At 36.0% G+C, this 20175-nt stretch overlaps 1 protein-coding gene across 1 annotated transcript in view; it reads left to right on the forward strand.

Moving 5' to 3' along the window:
- Window positions 1–20175, forward strand: part of SMARCAD1 (SWI/SNF-related, matrix-associated actin-dependent regulator of chromatin, subfamily a, containing DEAD/H box 1) — a 69710-nt gene that overhangs the window by 14195 nt on the left and 35340 nt on the right. The window contains exons 3-6 of the mRNA XM_060147104.1: window positions 1351–1528; window positions 8763–8934; window positions 11959–12025; window positions 16532–16635. Of these exons, the coding sequence (XP_060003087.1) occupies window positions 1351–1528; window positions 8763–8934; window positions 11959–12025; window positions 16532–16635 (521 nt within the window). The remainder of the gene's footprint in view (window positions 1–1350; window positions 1529–8762; window positions 8935–11958; window positions 12026–16531; window positions 16636–20175) is intronic.

Raw genomic sequence — 20175 nt, forward strand, 5'->3', positions numbered from 1 at the left:
ATTTGCTTTTCAGTAATGTTGCTAGGACTTCATTGCAGGAAGTAAAGTATTTTTTAGTTCACTCCAGGCGATTGGTTATATAGGCCTTGGTTAATGTTATTTACAAATATGACTCAGGAGCCTTATGATAATGATGGCTATCATTTCATGACTGTTAATGGGATCGAGGCCAAGAGTTTTGGGGGGGACTTGAGCATCCCTCAGTTTTGGTGTGGGGAGCAGGGAAGTCCTGGAACCAGTCCCCCCAAACCTCACAGATACTGAGGGGTGATGGTATTCACTAAACCAAGACACTGACTACTTTTACTTTAATATGAATTTCTTAAATCTGATCTCTCCTCAAGTGTATAATGGAGAATAATTTTAGAACTCAGCCCTTTGAAGAGAGGAGACCTCAATAGAATACTAATTTGTTTTGCATAGACGGGTGATGCCAACTTCATTAGTTTGTGAGGGCTGCTGTAACAAAATACCACAGACTGGGTGGCTTAACCAGCAGCCGTTTATTTTCTGCCATATCTGGAAGTTAGAAGTCCAAGATGAAAGTGTTGGCTGGTTCAGTTTCTTGTAAGGCCTTTCTTCTTGGGCTGCAGGTGGCCACCTTCTCGCTGTGTGCTCACATCACCTTTCCTCCATGCACACACATCCTTGGTGTCTCTTATAAGGACATCAGTCCTTTTGGATTAGGTCACTAACCTAACTACCTTTTTTAAGTTAGTCACCTCTATGAAGGACCTATCTCCAAATACATTACATTCTGAGGTACTGGGAGTTGAAACTTCAACATAGGAATTTTGGAGGGGACATAATTTTGTCCATAACACTAACATTTGTGTAAGAGCTAATGTTTGTTGAATACTGGCTGTGTGCCCATTACTGAACTAAGTGCTTAATACATATCTTCTGATTTTATGTGCACATTAGCCCTGTGATTATTGGCATCTCTGTTTTACATCTGAGGATGCAGAGACTTAGATTAAGTAACTTAGCTGAGAGATGGGATTGAAATTCCAGTTGTTTGGGCTCTAGTGTCCTTGTTCTCTTAGGCAAGAACTGGGTACTAGGAAGCAAAAGCACAGAGAGAAAAGGGTTAAAATATAAAATACAAACCTGTTTTGCAGTGTCCACTAAGTTCTTGCTAGTAAGTAACCTGTGAATTGGAAAATCATTTAATGCCAGCCCTGGTTGACTATTAATGTTTTCTTTAAAACTTGGGAGGAATTTTTGGTTTTAGGATGGAAACAGTGAATGAAGCTAAAGATTTTTAGCACATGATTTGTAATTATCAAAAACAAATTTGCTTTATTTTCAAGTTATTCAAAATCCCTTTCTGCTTTTTCTCTTTTGCAGAAGATTCTAGTGTTCCAGAAACCCCAGAAAATGAAAGAAAAGCAAGTATATCATATTTCAAGAATCAAAGAGGAATTCAATATATTGATTTGTCTTCAGATAGTGAAGATGTTGTTTCCCCAGATTGCTCCAGTACAGTTCAAGAGAAAAAATTCAGCAAAGACACGGTGATTATAGTGTAAGCAACTTAATGGATTCATTATATTTGCATGTATAAGACTTTTTTTGAGAAAAAGTTACTTAAACTGAAAATTTTTGATGACTTCCCCCCTTTTTTGCCTTTTCCTGACCGCATCTTCATCATTTTTCCCTAACTTAAGAGATATAGAGAGATGTGCGTGCATGTGTGTGTGTGTGCGCGCGCACGCGTGTGTGTGAGTGAGAAAGAGAGAGAGACTCTGGATAACTGATATTTTTTTTTTTCCGGCTGGGCCATGCGCTGTGGGATCTTAGTTCCCCAACCAGGGAGTGAACCCAGGCCACCAGGCCACGGCAGTAAAAGCACCAAGTCCTAAGTACTGGACCACCAGGGAACTCCCATGGTTCTGATTTTCAATAAAAAGTTCAGTGAGAGCAAATATTTAAGTTTTTCATTCTCCGTAGATAATTATTTTCACAAGTACCTTCAGTCACCTGTAACTGCTTTCTGATTTGTTCTTGAATCCTAGAGTCAAATCATTTTAACATTTTTGGGACACATTCATTGAGCTAGCACGGAGCTTTGTATGTTAGATAGAAAAACAGTAAATAAATTAAAAATGCAGTATGTCAAATAATACATATGATGGGCAAACAGGAAGGGAAATACAGGGTTTGGGGCCGGGCTAAGGGCATGGTTTCTAAAGCGCATGGTTGGAAAAGGCTTCATTAAGAAGATGATGCTTGAGCAAAGACGTGAAGGAGCTAAAAAAGGGAGCCATGTGGATATGGTGGGAGGGGCATTGGGAGTAGCCTGTTTAATGACCCTGAAGTAGTATTTTGCCTGTTGTTTTTGAGGAAAGTGGGCGGCGGGGCTGGGGCTGGGGGTAGTGGTGGCTAATGATGCGAAGTGAAGGACCTAAGGTCACAAGGTGCGGAGTGGGATAGGGAAAGAGCTTTATCATGTTAAGCCCATAGGCTGTTTGGCTTTTATTCTGAACGAGATGGGAAGCTAAAGGAACATATTGAGCAGAGGAGTAAAATGATCTGATCTATATGTTTAAAAGTTTTTAAGGCTGTAGGGGAGTCGTAGTAGAAGTGTGAATACTGTTGTAATAACCAAGGCAAAAGATGGTGGAAGCTTAAACCATGCTAGTAGGTATAGGAGTGAATAATAAGTGGTTAGATTCTAAATATACTCTGAAGGTAGAGCAGAGAGGATTTATTGATGGATTTCAAATGGAATGGGAGAGACGGGAGTCAGGGATGACCCTAAGATATCTGACCTGAGCAACTGGAAGGATGGAGCCAACCCTAACTGGGATGAGGAATGCTGCCTTGGGTGCAGTGGGGGAGCGCCTTTCGCAGGAAAGACCAGCAGCTCAGTCTCAGACGTGCTGTGATTGAGGAGACTCTTAGGCATCTGAAGTGGGCTTGTCAGGTAGGCAGTTGGAGTTGTGACATTCGGGTTCTGGAGAGAGGTCAAGGTTCCACATCTGAATTTACGAGTTATCAGGATACTTGATATTAAGAGGTACATGATTAGATGAAATCAGTAAGAGACACTAGTGTAGCTGGAAAACAGAAGATCTCTTAGTTGAAGGACTTAGGCCAGGCGAACTCTAGATTCTAGGAACAGGAGATGAGAAGAAACTTACAGAAGACTCTTAAGAAGGAGCAGTCATTGAGGTAAGAAAAAAGTCAGAAGGTTGTGTGATCAGAAGCTAAGTGAAGAAAGTGTGGCAGAGGTGCAAGAGCTTAACACTGTTCCACTCCCAAGATGAGGATTTCCTCTTAAAATGAACTTCTTTGTGTATATAAGCCCTGATGACCATGCCTTTATCCTGAATTTCACTATGAAATAAAAAATAGTGATGATCCTGTGTGGTAAATCCTAAGGAAAATTGATATTATATTAGCACTTCAAATTTTACTTCTTATTTTGAAAAAAATTTAAACTTACGGAAAAGTTGCAAGAATAATCAATTTCCACATCCTTTTAAAAAGATTAAGATTCACCCATTGTTAACATTTCCCCACGTTTGCTTGTCACCTTCTTCATAAAATAATAATTAGAATTATTACTGAAACCTTTGCCTCTAATAATTTCACATTTATCTCCTAAGAACAAGGTCATTCTCTTACATAACAAGAGTAGCATTTCTTTTTTTTTTTTTTTAATTTTTTTTTTAAATTTTTTTTTGGCCACACCTCGTGGCTTGCAGGATCTTAGTTCCCCAACCAGGGATCGAAGCTGAGCCCCATGAGTGAAAGCTCTGAGTCCTAACCACTGGACCGCCGGGGAATTCCCTCCAAAAGTAGCATTTCAAATTCACAAATACTGATTAACGTTGGTGCGGTAATATCATCTAATATATAGTCCGTATTTAAATTTTACCAGTTATCCCAATAATGTTCTTTATAGTAGTGCTACTCAGAGTACTGGTTTATCAGTAAGGAATGTGCCCTAGAATGTAAATTAATGTACTCATTCCTTCACCAAGAAAGTCTTGTAATGAAAAGAAAAAAAAAAAAAACACTGAACTAAGCAATGTGTTTTTCCTTCTGTTTTAAGTTCTTTATCTTGTCATGGATAGATAACAAACAGTTTGATTTCGAGGACTAGCAGTCAGTCCATGGATCATATTTTGAGTAGTACTTTATAGTAAAGTTTTTTCCAGCATCATACATTGGGTTTAGTTTTTCATGTGTCTTTAGTCTCGTTTAATCTGAAAGTTTCTCAGCCTTTTTGATTCTCATGATAATTGGCCTTTGAAGGTAACAAGCCAGGTTTTTTAGGATGTCTCTCAATTTCTGCATCCCTGTTGTTTCTTCATGATTAAATTTAGGTTAAGTGATAGGAGTTACATAAATGATTTTGTGTCCTCCTCAGTGTGTTATGTTAGGAGGCACACTGATAACCAGTTTGTCTCATTATTGGTGAAGTGAACTTAACCACTCAGAAGCCTGCCAGGTTTCTCCTATAAAGTTAACCATTTTCCCATTTTTAATGATTAAGTAATCTCTGATGAGATACTTTAAGACTGGGTAAGGATCCTCTTCCTTAGCAGACTTCCCTTCAATAGTTGTAGCATCTGTTGATGATTCTTGCCTGAATCTGTTATTACATTGGTAGTTGTGAAATGTGGTATTCTAACTAGCATTCTAGAATTTATACTTGCTATTCTACTATAGATAGTTTTCCCTTTTCTCCTTATTTATTCATATATTTATTTAGCACAGTAAATACAAAAATGGAATTATAGGTGCGTTTTTGCTCAACTGATTATAATCTATTACTATTATTACTCATTTTGATGCTGAAATTGCTCAGTTTTGGCAGGTGAGGGCCCCTTTACACAGACTCTGGATTTGAGAGGTTCCTATCATTTTTTGAGCCTTTCCCTTCTGGCGCAAGATGTTGCAGACTAGTGTTTTCCCTACTCCAAGCCTGAAATTAGAATTAACCATTTCTCCAAGTAGCACTGGTTCCTTTTTAAAGGAATGGAATTTGGAAATATGTGTACTGGTTGTGTCCTTCCTTTGCTGTTGGGTGAAGCAGGGGATTATGTCATTGCCCTTTTAGCAAGAATGGGCTAGGATATAAGAGAACCAGAGAATGTTGTTTGTTTGTTTTTTAAATCATGAGTTTATAATAATATATTTCATTCTAATCTACTAATACAAGGCTCCTCCTTGCCTCTTCTCTATATTTCTTTCTCTGACAGTGAGAACTCTGCTTCCACCAATATCATTATATTTGCTAATTTGTTCAATCACTCAGTGTACATAAAATAGTTTCAGGATTGCTATAATCATGCTTCTTGACCATTAAGCTCACTATGAGTTTAATATTTGTTTATACGTTTTATTTTGTCTTTAGATGAGGGTATATGGTTACAGTACTTGGCTTACTTATTTAAATTTTTCATTGTTATTCACTTGAAATGTAGTTCAGTTCATTAATTTCTGTTTGTATTCCTTTTAGGGTTTTTCCCTTGTCCCTCGTTTTAAAAATTTTACTTTCAAATATTTAAAATATTAACATAGTGCCAAAAATTAAAACTCCATGTACAGTGTGCTTAGAGAAGTATTAACTTTCTGTCCTTCTCCTTCTGACCCTTTCCTCCTCCTACCTCAGAACTAACCAGTTTGTTTAGTTTCTAGTCATAATTTGTTTTTCTTTTGTTTATCTTTTCTTCTTGTTTCCTACACAGAAGATAGCACTGTGTCTTGTATTGTGTATGTATAGATATATATGTACATTTATTCTCTATTTTATTAACTTAGCAGTATATATATCCTGGAAATCATGTCAGCTCATAAAAATCTGTATTCTGTTTCACAACTCCATAGTACTGCATTGTGTGCACGTTCCACAGTTACAGTCAGTACCCATGCATGGGCCTTTTTGGTTATCAGGATTTCTTAACCTTGACATTGTTGACGTTTTGGACTAGGTAGTTCTTTGTTGTGAGGGGCTGTCCTGTACGTTGTAGGATGTTTAGCAGAATCCCTGATCTCTACTGGCTAGATGCCAAGTAGCACCTCTCTAGTCAAGACAATCAAAAATGTCTCTAGACATTGCCACATGTCCTCTGGGGGCAGAATTGCCCCCCTTTTGAGAACCACTGATATAGATGCTAGGAACTCTGGCAATTGCTGCAATCTCTCAGGAAGCATTAATAGATAAGAGGAGCTGAAGACAGAATCCTAGGTGATACTGGCAGTTCAGGGAGGTGAAAAAAGTAAGAAAGCCTTCTACAGAGATTAAGGACAGGCTAAGAGGTCAAAGGAAAATCAGAAGTAATGATGCTGCAGAGCCCCTGGGGTGAGGGTTAGGGTAGGGCTGCCTTTTCAAAAAGCAACAGTGATGGGAACACAGAGGAGAAGACAACCAGTGAAAGGTTCGGGGTGTTCTGGTTTGTGTTTTTAAATCACGTTTGACATTTTAGAGGGTATTATTGCCCTTAGGACAGTTTCACCAAAGTGATGGGGCAGAAGATATAAGCCAGTAAGTTGAGAACGATATAGGAAACGCTGAAATAGAAAATCAGCCTTATAAAATTTGTGAAGGAGAGGAGAGTCTGCTTCTTTCACTGCTGTGTCCACAGTGCCTAGAACCCCTGGCACACTGAATGAAATGCAGTCTTGAATGCACTGCAGGCTTGGGAGGAAGAGCTTAAGGAGAGAAAAGATTCAGGAGAGAAGATGGTAGGCAGTTAAGAGGGCCCTGTAGGAAGTAGAAAGGGCTAGAATGAATCCCTTAGCACTGAGAAGGGACTTCAGCAGAAGGGAGTAACTTGATCTGAGACCGGATAAAAGAACGCAAAATGGTCATTCTTGTTCTTGTAGATTTTTTTCTTTTACTTTTAAAGCTTCAGTCACATAAGATAAAATAATAGCTAATGAACACTTATATATACCACCTACCTTTAACAATTTTTAATGTTTTCCCTTGTTTCATTATTTCATTAATTATTATTATTAGCTGAAGTATCTTGAAGTAAATTAAAGATTTCTTCCCTTAATACTTGCTGTACATCCCACTTCCAAAAAACAAGTACTATTATCAGTGAACAGTCTCTACATCATCTAATTCCCAGTTTATATTCAGATTCCATGTGTTTTGTAGCTAGTTTTTCAAAACAGAACCCAAATAAGGTACATTTACTGCATTTGGATGTCATGACTCTTAACTATCTTTTGATCTTAAAATAGTCCACTCCCCTCCTCTCCTCTTTTTTAAGGATTTTAACTTACTGAAGAGGTCAAGTCTTTTAGACAAAATAGACTTTTCTGATTGTTTCTTCATGATGGTATTGAATTTATTCCTCTGTTATTTGTATTTCCTGTAAATTGGGCATTAAGTCCAAGGCATGATAAGATTCATTATCAACATGAAGACTTACTACATCAAGGGCACCTAAGTTTGTCCCATGGAATGATGATGAATCTGATCACTTAGTTAAGGTTGTGATGGTCAGAAGAGCAAGGACCTTTAAAGTGCTTATCCAGTACAGGAATGGAAAAGGATTCAAACCTGAAAGCTTCCATGTTCTCAGTGAACTAAGACACAGAATCAGTTAGGGAGCGTGAATGTAGTGAGGCAGAGTGAAAATTTATGGAGATGAGTACATAAGGAATGAAAAGTCTGGGTGTAATGGAAAGGGAGATACATGTAATTGTCTTCAAATATTGAAGGCCAGACAGAGTGTTAAAAGAAGAGATTTATTTTACCTTGTTACTTTAGAACGGTTTTTCAGAGCAAGGTTCAAGAAGTCAGCCTAGAATCTTGTTAAAATACATATTCCTCATCCTTCACAATCTGTTTTGATATGTTTTCAGGGGATTCTTAGGCATAACCGGTGCCCTAACAGGTACAGCTGAACTAACGTGACAAAGTATAGAGAAGTTATTAAAATACAGGTCCTGGATATGTGTCTAAGAGACTGTCCAAGAATAGAATTAGCTGCATAGCAAAGTCTGCATTCTCTGGCGCTAGGAATATACTTAACTATATTTCTTTCTTTGATTTCTATAACTTCTGCCCATTTGCTATACTTATGCTTTTTGATCTTCAGAATGCTTACTGTGGTAGAAAATCAAAATTTCAAAATGAGATTTTTTTTTGTTTGGAAATACACGAGTGAAATTTGGCTCACAATGTCTTTTATATAGGATAAACATATGAAGTGAAATGTAATGAGGTTAAGTTAGTTGTTGTTGCGTGAAGCCTTATATAAAATAAGTGCTCCCTGTCTGCGGAAGAAGTGTTTTGTTCCTGGTAGACAGTCTGATATTGAATGGGGCCATTCCGATTTTAACACTTAGATTCTGATCACCTAGCTAGGATATGAAAATTCTTTTATCTTTGTACTAGTGTATGCTTCAGAATTTCTCAGGAGCAACATGACAGCACTCATCTTTTATTCAGGGTACAGGTGAAAAAGTAGGAAAGAGAAAGTGGGTGTGCAATGGATGAGTATGGATCTTAACAAAATAAGTGCAGGTTTTTGCTGTTCTTTTCTATTCCAGCCCAGATAATTTGAGATATGTTCAAAGGGTGCTGACTTTTGGAATGTAGATTTATATGCACAACTGTACTGAAATGAAAAAAGTCATTTTAATCTTTGACAGGTATAGATTGCATTTATTATTGAAAAGAACTGCAAATATACTGTATTTTATATATACACATATATACAATTATAATGAAATCACCTTAGTAATACATTAAAACACTGTTTTTTTCCCTCTGAAAATATTTTTAGTTCTGAGCCATCTGAAGATGAAGAGTCCCAAGGCCTTCCTACCATGGCAGGTAGAAATAATAATGATATTTCAGAATTGGAAGACCTTTCGGAATTGGAAGACCTTAAAGATGCTAAACTTCAGACCTTGAAGGAACTTTTTCCACAGAGAAGTGACAGTGATTTACTTAAGGTTATACCCCTTTATAGTAATTGGTTATTATAGTTGTATTGATGATTAAAATGTCTCCTATATCCAGTGCTGTATTTAGTGGATAGTCATTTTTCTAAAGATATCTTATGTTTGAAGATAATTATTAACTTTAATATTTAATAAAGGCAAATGCCAGAGATTTACTTGTTGAGTCTTATAGTAGGTGAGGTTTATTCACCTATAAATAGTACAATCTGGGCTTCTCTGTGTCTCACATAGGTTGTGAAGTTTTTTGTGTTTGAATAGTTCTAAAATGGGGACAACCTTCCTCCCCCCACCTCTCACTAGAAACTCAGAAATGTCAGGAGGCTTTTTTTCTTGTTTTCCCCCCGAAATAACAAGGAGTTGCTGTTCACATTTAGTGCATGTGACCAGGGATGCTAAACACCCTACAATACTGAGGACAGTCCTGCATAACAGAAGAATTGGCTGCCAATAGCACCCTTGCCGAGAAAGATTGATTGAACTATAGAAACAAAATAAGTGGCTGTAGTTGGACTGTTATAGGTATCTATGTCTTATTATAAGAGCAAATAAAAACTCACCATTCCATTAAGTTTTAGATAGAGAATAAATCTCTGAAGGTTAGTAAATAGTTTATCCCTAGCTCTGCCACTTAGTAATTGAATGATCTTCGGGGAATCATTTAATTATAGGTGCATAGTTTTTTCGCCTTTGTATTTATCATCACCACCACCCACCTGCCCGACAGTTCCCCTTCCCCAAGCTGAGGCATAGGAGGTACCGTATCTGTGTGGGCTTGGCAGGTAACTCTGAAGTGGTGGACATTGGCACATACCCTTTCTAAGAGGGGTAGCTGATCCTTAGCTTCGGTAAGATATGACCATGTGAAATCAATGACAGCCTGTTTTTATCGAATAATTCAGATTTTCAAATAAAGTGAAAAGACTGGATTTTTATTTTGTGTTGATCATCAATTTAACAGCTTTATTGAGATACAATTTACATGCCGTAAAGATCACCTATTTAAAATGTATAATTTATTGGGTTTTAGCATATTTACAAAGTTGTGCAACCATCACCATAATCTAATTTTAGAACATCTTAATCATTCCAGAAAGAAACCTTGTACCTATTAGCAGTCACTCTCCATTTCCCTCCCCCAGTCCTAGACAACCACTAATTTCTGTCTTTATAGATTTGCCTATTCTGGACATTTCATATAAGTGGGAACATAGAATGTGTGATCTTTTATGACTGACTTCTTGCACTTAGTATAAGGTTTTGATGTTCTTTCATGTTGTATCGGTATTCATTCCTTTTTATGGTAACTAAAGAAAGACAAAACCAAAGATACCATTCAGGTCAAGCAAAATATGTCTGAACCAAAAATGGTCCTAGGCCTGCTAGTTTGAACTCTTTAAGTGTAGATTATATTATTCCTTTGTTCTCTGGTATATTTAATATGAAGCTTTTTTTCCCAGATCATTTTGATACCTTCTTACTGTTAGCTAAATGAAACTTTAATGGTATCTTGGGTCTATATTTTCCCCTTCTAGTAGCATAATTTGCCTCCCAATGGGTTTTTTTCCTAGAAAAAGAAGGAACAGATGTAGCCACTAGTAGCAACACTTAAAAGTGTTGGAAAGAACTTTCAGCAGAATAAACATGATGGAATAGTAAAATATTCAACATAAAGAAACAAATCTCAGTTTAAAAATACTTTAGCTTGATTGCCAGTTTTTCAGGTAGTTCAAGGGGATTTATTTCCTATAGAAACATTGATCTTTAATTTTATAATTACAGTGGAAAAATAGGAGTGATCTCAATAAATGAACTTTGTATGTGTATTTCAGTAGTATCTGAAATCTTGGGAATTTAGCCTATCACTTGCTCAAAACAGCACTCTCTTGAAGTAATCTGGATTTCAAGTGATCTCCCATCATTTCAAAAGATTTAAAGGTGACATAGGTTACTCTACAGAGGCTTTTAGACTCACATAAAGTAATTTAGGAAGTTATAAAATATAAATTTAGTCCTAGGCTTTATAAGAATATGCTTTGACTATTTTGAAAATGAGGGGCTTACAGGATATCTGAGGATCCAAGATGAGGAAAACTAGTATAGAAAAGAGCATTATCAATTTGTTTTGAGGCTATTTAATTTAATACAAAAATAGCTTATTTTAAAAAGTGAGATCTTTTTAAAACAAGTAGCTCATTGGAAATACAGGAAACTATAGCAAGAGAAAAATATGGGGTATTTAGTTTTTTCTGAAATCCAAAATGTTACAGAACAGTATAAAAAATAGTATTTTGAAACTTAATTATGTAAGCCATATATTAATATGTTCTTGAACAAATTCAAGCAATTTAATTTAGAGCAATTTAGAAACAGAGCAAATTTCAAGAGTCCTTTATCCCACTCAAGAAGTATTAGATTTAAAAAAAATTATGCCAGAATTGTGGTTTATTTTAAATGTCTGTCAGTGTCTCTCTCTCTCTCCCTCCTTCCCTCCCTCTCTCCTTCTCCCCTCTCTTTCCCTCTCCTTCCCTTCCTTTCTCTCTCTCTCTCTTTCCTTCTCCTTCCCTTTCTCTCCCTCCCTCTCTCTCTCTCTCTCTCACACACACACACACACACACACACACACACACACACACACACACACACACACACACACACACACACACAGTGCCTGAACTCACTCATAGGTAGGAAGTTTTTGAGACTTTAGTGCACAGCCTTGCAATTAAAATAACAAAACCTTGAATACACTGTACATAGACTATGTTTTATTTTTTGCTTTAAAGTGGTGATAAATAAATCTAATATATTTTAAGAAATGCTTAGTTAAGTTCAGACCTTTTAGATAAACCAGATTTTCTGAAAATTTATCATAGGATTTAATGAACTTAAGCTAATACGTATGTATATTTCTCCACTCTGTATATTTAATATATTCGTTCTTCAATGTTTGGTAACTTTGTGAAATAATTCTTAAAGTATTATTTTTAAAACATTAATCTTTTCTCATTTTGTTAGTTAATTGAATCAACCAGCACTATGGATGGAGCAATTGCTGCTGCCTTGCTGATGTTTGGTGATGCAGGTATGCCTGACTTAGTTTCAAGCCATGCTGACTTAACTAGTTATATAATAAATATCTTCTCATTTTAATATTACTCTTTAATTTACCAAGCTCCTTCATGAATTCTTAGAGGAACCTTAGGAGGTATTAACAGCTTCAGGGTTTTTAGATGAAAATTGTGAAGAGTAAGGAGGTTTTAAAAAAAAAAGGTTAAGGGAATTACCTGAGGTCATACAGCTACTTGGGAACTGGATTTTCTAGGTTGATATTTTTTCCCCAAAAAAGGGAAGGGGGCAGTTTTTTCATTGGTAATTTTGCTTGTTCTCTATAGATCAAATCTCATATCAGTGAAGTTTTGGGAGGTATGTGTTCTTTCTTAAGTGTCCTTGCTAATTGCATTATAGTTTTATTTACATAAATCTGAGTCAGGAACATAATGTCTTAAGGAACGTCCTAGCTGGTAATCAGCATTCCTACATTTAGTAAATATTTACTCTGTAATCCAGGCTTAGAATACAAAAATAAATACATTTAATTGAGCTTGCATTATAAAAAACACCTCCAGTTTTTTTTTTAGTAAATGCTATCTAGATTTTTTTTTGTACATACCAAACAAGTAAAAATAACCTATAATCTCACTACCAAATAATTTAAGGAATGAAAGCAAACCTACACACTGTTATACAACACACACACACATTAGATTACAAAATATGGTTATAGTATTGGTTTACATTTTAAGAAAAATCATTTGATGATTTACCATGGATAACTTGTCAGTGCAATCAAATTTATCTAATGAAAAAATGCCTCCAAAACATTCCTCTTTGACTACTAATAAACAGTTTATTAACTGTTTCTCTGTTAATTTGCATTTATGGTTACATTATTTCATTAACTGTAGTACAAAAGTAAATAGCCTTGTAAGTAAATCTTTATGTTATTATTTCTATAGGCTAAACTTCAAACTAGGATGCTGAATCAAAGGGTATGCACATTTTAAAATTGAACATGCACTTCAGTGTTAATTTTAAAAGTTCTGCCAATTTATGTGTCCATCGACAGTGTGAATGGGCGCCCGTTTTCCTGAGTGGGTAGTTATATAAAAATAGAAAACACCATAATGTGTTCTCATGGGCCCATCATCTTTCTTCAACAATTATCTACCTCATATTTACCCCCCTAAATAGATTGTATTGGAGTGGATCCAAAGATGATATTTTATCCACATGATCTCTCATTCATAACCAAATCATACAGTTCTTCCTTTTCCTTTACTTACTAGCTGTATAACCTTGGGCAATGTTGCCTAACTTTTCTGTCTGTCTCCATTGCAGGAAAATAGTATGATAATAGTACCAAACTCTTAGATTGTTATGAAGAAGTGATAAAGTTATTGTAAATTTCTTATAGTGAGTGGCACATAGTTAGTACATGTTAGCATTTCTTTGTTCTTAAGGGCCGTCTGATAATAGGAAATGGTACAGGAGAAGGTTGAGTGTGTCTTCATGACAGTATCCCTACTGTAAAAGTTCCTGAAAAATGGTAGGCTCAGTTAACATTTGTTGAGTTGCTAAATGGTTTGGGGCGTTTTACATGTTCTTTCTTGTCTTCATAATATCTCAGTATTCCAGAATCTTTCCACTGAAAAATTTGTTGGATAACTTTATTCCACAGCAGTGTCTAATCTTTTTTCTCTTGAGCAATTTATGTCATTCCACTTTATTCATTAATTTAACAGATATTTATTGTGCACCTACTACTGGATGCCAGATGCTATTTTAGGCACTGAGGGTACATGCCAAAACAAAATGGACAAAACCTCTGCCCTCATGGAGTTTACAGTCCTTATTAAGTTTGAACTTAAGCTGAGTTTTTTTTATTCTCATTCTTATACTAGACTTTGTATAATTTCTTTTTTTTTTTAGTGTTAAGTGGCAAATTACAAGGAAAGAAAAAATCAGGTTTTTCTTGTTTTTTTTAAGTAAACTTCCATGCTTCCTCTTAGAATGGACAGGATAGTCATGTATCAGTCATCCTTATCTTTAGACTAGTACACTTAGAGGTAATGTATAGAATGACAGCTTTGTCTCACCAACAAAAGGCCTGTAAGACATCTTGGACAGTTCCACAAATCTTGATGTTGAACATTGGTTTTACCACAAATTACAATCTTTTATAGACAGTATCATCCTGCATGTTAAACAATAAGGGTATCTTTTTTGCATCGCCTTCTGAAAGTTTTCATTTATGAATACTAAGTTATAAAAACAAAAATGTGTATCTGAAGTTTTACCCTGCTTTAAAAGGTAAAAATATGAATTTACTGATGTTGTCAGGAGTCTAGCTATTTCTTCCATTTCTCTATATATGTATGAGTAAGCAAAACATTTTTATGTGACTATCATCCTGTTATTTTTGCTGTTTTGTAACCTTCTTTATTTCTAAAAGTCTACTCAGTTCTTTGTAAAAGTGTATCCTGACTTGTGTAATAGCTTATTAATGGGCACTTAGATACTTAATTAAAAAATTTTTATGTACGCCTAAGCAAACATTCTCCATCAGTTTTGTAAATAAATTCCTAGAAAAAGAATTGTTGGACTGAAAGAAACACACATCTAAAATTCTGAGATGTATTATTTAAGACTACCTTCCAGAAAGACTGTAACAATTTATAATGTTTAGAAGTGGCTCTTTGCCCACAGTCTGCTACAACTGTCCTTTTAATCTTAGGATGAATAAAAAAAGGGTACTTTATTTTACCTGTCTTTAGTTATTAATGAGGTTGACCATCTTTTCTCTTTTTTTTTCCTATTGAACTGCCTGTTTGTGTTCTTTGTTCATATTTTCTTTTTGCAGTTTCATGTTTTACTTTTTATTTTTAAATATTGAATTTAAGGAAAAAATATTTTTATTTGGGGTGTGAGGTACATGTCTAACCTACTTTTTTTCTTCCTGAAATTGATGATGGGTGTACCCCAAAAAAGGTGGGAATGTATGAGACATGTAATTGGGAAGTGGTATTTAACATAGAATATTAACTTGTTTTCTTTAGATATATGCACAATTTTTGGTTAATAATTATAAATATATATGTAGGTAACTAAGCATTGTGTGCTCTTATGTAACCTTTTGTACTAAATTTTTAGTTATGTGTTTTCTCCCACATATATTTGCAGATTTATGTCTGTAGCCATTTTATATACATGTAAAAATTTGATGCCATATTATTAACCACAGAAAGATATATAAACAGATACTTAGGGCTGAAGAATTCTTTATTGACCAAGAAGAAGCTTTTGTTCTTTTTAAGAAAGGATTAAACATGTCTAGGTGACATGGCATAAATCACCTAGTTTGAAGCTTTTTTTCAGACTTTGAATATTAGGATATTACTAATGGTATTCACTTAACCCCAGCATATATAGATGATAGAGTGGTGGTTATATTTTCCCCTTTTTAAAGTGGATGCTGGCAATTAGTTGGCATATGCAGAATGCACATTTACTTTATGAAACAAAGGGGAAAAAATTTAAGCATGCATACTTAAAGCATGTAATTACTATACACTGAAATGTTGATGGCATTCAGTTTTGTTATAGCCATATTATGAAATTGTCATGCTAACAGCTTAAAAGCTGTCATGTCTGTATTTATTTTCAATATTATATTTCTACAAGTTTTATTTCTAACTGCATAGTTAGATATAATTAATAGTTGATATAATTAATACTGAAATCTTAAACCTTTGTAAGCTTTCAGCAACTGCTTTCACACTAGCACTGCAGTATGTCTCTGGAATTTGCTCTCTGAAAGCGAAGGTACTGAAGAAGTATATGAATATATACAAAGTAAAAATTACGCAACATAGCCTCTCCAGATCATGTAGATTGAGTTCTCTGAGTCATAACAGAATGTGCAGATTTCCTATTACTGTCATACAGCCCTCTCGTGTGTTATACTTTCTTGTTTTTAGGTTAAGAGCATTAATCGCTTGAGCTCTCTGTATCTCAGTTCCTCCTAATTTGTAAAATGAGTTTATACTTACTTTGTAGGTTTCTTGTGGAAAGTAAATGAACAGCAGTTTATAAAAGTCCCCTGCAAAGCCTGGCACAGTAGACAATTATTGACAATTATCTGATGCTATTCAGATAAGCTGATGGGCTCAATTTTTTTTTTTTTTCACTACTGAACATTCAGGCATTGGGGAGAACCTCTTCCTACTATAGAATTACTTTCAATTTAAAGATGTGTATTTTTAGCATTAAATAATGTGATGGTTTACAAATAAGTACATTTTTACAGTGATTTCTACTTCTGAAAGACTGTAAAGAGGCTCTGTTTATTTTTCCTTCAATTCAGTTAACATTTATTGAATGTATGTCATATGTAGAAGAAATTACATTGGGCCTGATGTCAAGAGAACTGTCTACAAGTATATTCATTATAGTAACATTTTTGCCTTTGTTTTGCATTAATGATTCTTATAATATCTGTGCAAACTTTGAATGTCCTTCTCTGTTTTAGAAGGTGGTGGACCTAGGAAAAGAAAATTATCTTCTTCTTCAGAGCCATTTGAGGAAGATGAATTTAATGATGATCAGTCTATGAAAAAGAAGAGATTGGATCAAGTGAGTTAATTTGAATTGCAACATCAGAATTAGTTGCTTAAGCACAGAATTTGTTGAGTCTGTGGACATACTAAAAATGCACCTCAGTGAATCAGTCTTCTCTCTTACAACTAAGAAAATTTATGGTTGCATCTCATTTGTGACTGGTTTTGCTTTCTTTTTAATTTATCCAGTGTTAGTTGCTTATTTCTGAGTTATAAAATTAACTTAAAAAATATTCTAGTGGTGTGGTAAAGTACCTTTTGGGGAAAATATACTTTAAATTTTATTTCATAAAATTTAATAGATACATATGGTTGAACAACACTTACGTAAAACAGTTGTTACCAGTACCAGCACCATTTCATACTCCTCAGTGACAACTACTTATAATTCTTATAGATGACTCCTTTGATATTTAACTGCTTATCTAAAAATAATAGTGGTTATGCTTTTACTGGGTTATTCTAGTGTTCCATTAACTTTTACTTTATGGAGTAGATCTACTAAGAGGCCTCCCAGTGAATCTAGACATAGTCCTCCCTGTCTGTATTCATTTCAGCACAATTTCTTTTTGGTAATCAAAATCAGTCACCCCAACTAGCACAGTAACCTCCTCCTTTGCCTGTGATTTAGTGATGCATGAAGCCGTAAATAGCAGATGGCAATCTGTACCCTTATTTAATGGGATAGTTGTTGTGTCCCTCCATAGAAGTATTCTTGCCTTGAGAACTAATAACGATGGGAAGTAAAAATTCTTTGAGTTTTAGGTGTGAGGAGCTACTAGTATAAGAGACTAGGCCCACATTTTAGTTTACAGACCTACGTATAACGGCTGTAGAAGAAATAGCATCATATTGATTGCTGGTTCAAAGCACTTAACTTTGCTTGTACATCTGTTGAACAGCATGTTAGCCTTATAAGGTGTTAGCAACAGGTTCACATTCTGAATTTTCATTGTGATACCACTGTTCTGTATGCCAGCTCCTTCTAGGTATTGAGGCACATGGTGAGATCAGTGAATTCCATGAATTCCAGTGAAATTAGCTCCCCTGGCCAGAAACGTTGACCATTGTGTCACAGTGTACTGTGACTGAGTTAAGCTTTCTGTATATCTGTATATGATGCATTAGTTTCCTAAGGACAGTGTAGCAGAGGACCACAAACTGAGTGGCTTAAACAACAGAAATATATTGTCTCACAGTTCTGGAAGCTAGAAGTACAAGATCTAGGCATCAGCAGGGTTGGTTCCTCCTAAAGGCTGTTCCATCCTTCTCTAACTCACTGATTAGAGTTGGATTTGAGGGGATAGAAAATGAGTTGTTGGAGAGCTAGAGTCCCACCCTGATGATCTAACCACAGAAGACTTGGAACAATTTGCTGCTGACGGCCATGTGGATGCAGATGATGATTTGCTGGCAGTCTTTGGTCTTCCTAGACTTGTAGATCTCTGCCTTATCTTCACAGTGTGTGCTCCCTGTGTGCTTGTCCAACTCCAAATTTCCTCTTTTTATGGGGACACCGGTCATTGGATTAGGGGCCCACCCTAATGACCTCATTTTAACTTGATTACCTGAGTAATAATTACCTTAGACCCTGTCTCCAAATGAGGTCATATTCTGAGGTACTGGGCATTATTCAACATAAGACTTTTAGAGGGACACAATTCAATCCATAACTAATGTTGCCAAATCCAGGGGGGTAGGAAAGGCTAATCCATACTCAGAGTAGATTTCTGTTACTGTCCCTTTCATGATGAAAGGGGTCGAATTTAATCAGCTTGCCACCAGACAGTTGACTACATCTCCCAAGGAATGGTGCTGTCATGGGAACTCATTGTTGGCCTCTGCTTTGGCAGGTCAGGTACTCACCAGTAGCAGTAGCCAGATAAATGTTGGTGTGAGAAAGTCTTACCGTGTTGATCTGTGTGCACAAACTTAGTCCATGTTGCCATGGCCGTTTATATATAGACACGTTGAGCATGCATCCAAGTGCATCCAAGCATGCATCCAGTCTTATTTTGGTGTTCAAAGAATGAACCATCTTGTCCACGTGATTATTAAAAACTCCTATGCAATAGATACATTTGCCGAACATTCATATGGGATGCTCTTACCCTTACATTCTGTTCTCAGAAAAACTTCTAAGTCCAACCGTGTACCTCTTCCCCGATCTTCCACTCTTGTTCTTCTCCTTGGCTGTTGTCCATGGTATATCATTGATCTGTACCTCTAACCATCTTTTCTATACAAAATGGGCAATAAGTTGTACTGCCTGAAGTTGTGTACAGTGCTGCCGTCTTCAGTGGGATTGTATTGTAAGCAGTTGTTCACATTCAGCTGGTTCTAACAGTTATGTAAACTCTGTAAAAGAAGTTCAACATTTTTCTCCCACTTTATCTGATCATAAAGAATTCTGCAAAGTGCAGTAGATATTGGTTGAAGGAGGCTTTTTTTCTTCTGCCTCCAAAAACCACCTCTCTCATACAGTCTCGTGGTAAAAATGTGTTAGCAGCATTTATGGCTTACTATTTAAAGTGAACATTTAAGATACTAATTACTGTAATTGAAGGTGAGAATGCAGATATGGTTATAGAATTTTAGAAGAGATTTAACATTGGAGCGGCCATTGCCACCATTTTAGAAGCCTGGAGTGATATAACAAAAGAGTGTTTGCATTATGTATCGTGGAAAATTTTTCTTGCCTTGATTTTTGATTTTGAAGAACTTGAACCTTCAGAGAGATATTTTAAAATTCACAACAAACTGTTGGTTTAGGAAAACAAGTTGGATTTGAGGGGATAGAAAATGAAGATGTAGACTTGGAACAATTTGCTGCTGAAGGCCATGTGGATGCAGATGATGATGATGACAGTGACAATGAAAATCAGAAGTTTACACCATGACAGATTAACAATAAAGTTATCAGGTGTTTTAAATGTTGTTGAAAACAGTTTTACTGTTTACTTCAGCCTTTTCTTTACTGAAGATAGTGGCTTTAATGCTGAACATAGTAGGAGAGTTGTTCATGGCATCCAGTTGAATCTTGAACCTAACAGGCAGCTGTATTTGTTTTATTTTTTTCTTAAATATATATATTTTTAAATTTATTTATCTTATCCTTTTTTTTTTTGGCTGCGTTGGGTCTTCATTGCTGCGCGTGGGCTTTCTCTAGTTCAGGCGAGCCGGGGCTACCCTTCATTGCAGTGCTCAGTCTTCTCATTGTGGTCTCTTGTTGCAGTTGCAGAGCACGGGCTATAGGCGTGCGGGCTTCAGTAGTTGTGGCACGTGGGCTCAGTAGTTGGCGCACGGGCTTAGTTGCTCCACAGCATGTGGGATCTTCCTGGACCAGGGCTTGAACCCGTGTCCCCTGCACTGGCAGGCGATTCTTAACCACTGTGCCACCAGGGAAGCCCCAGGCAGCTTTAATATGAGAAGAGGAGGCTAGCAAAGTTAGCAGACATTTATTGATTTTATTTATTTGTTTATTTTTAAGTTAATATGTATATTTTCAGCCATACAGCAGAGATAGCACAAGGGCAGTGAGTCACACCTTTCCATA

This window comes from Lagenorhynchus albirostris, chromosome 4 (assembly GCF_949774975.1).
Source record: "Lagenorhynchus albirostris chromosome 4, mLagAlb1.1, whole genome shotgun sequence".
NCBI classification, from domain to species: Eukaryota; Metazoa; Chordata; class Mammalia; order Artiodactyla; family Delphinidae; genus Lagenorhynchus; species Lagenorhynchus albirostris.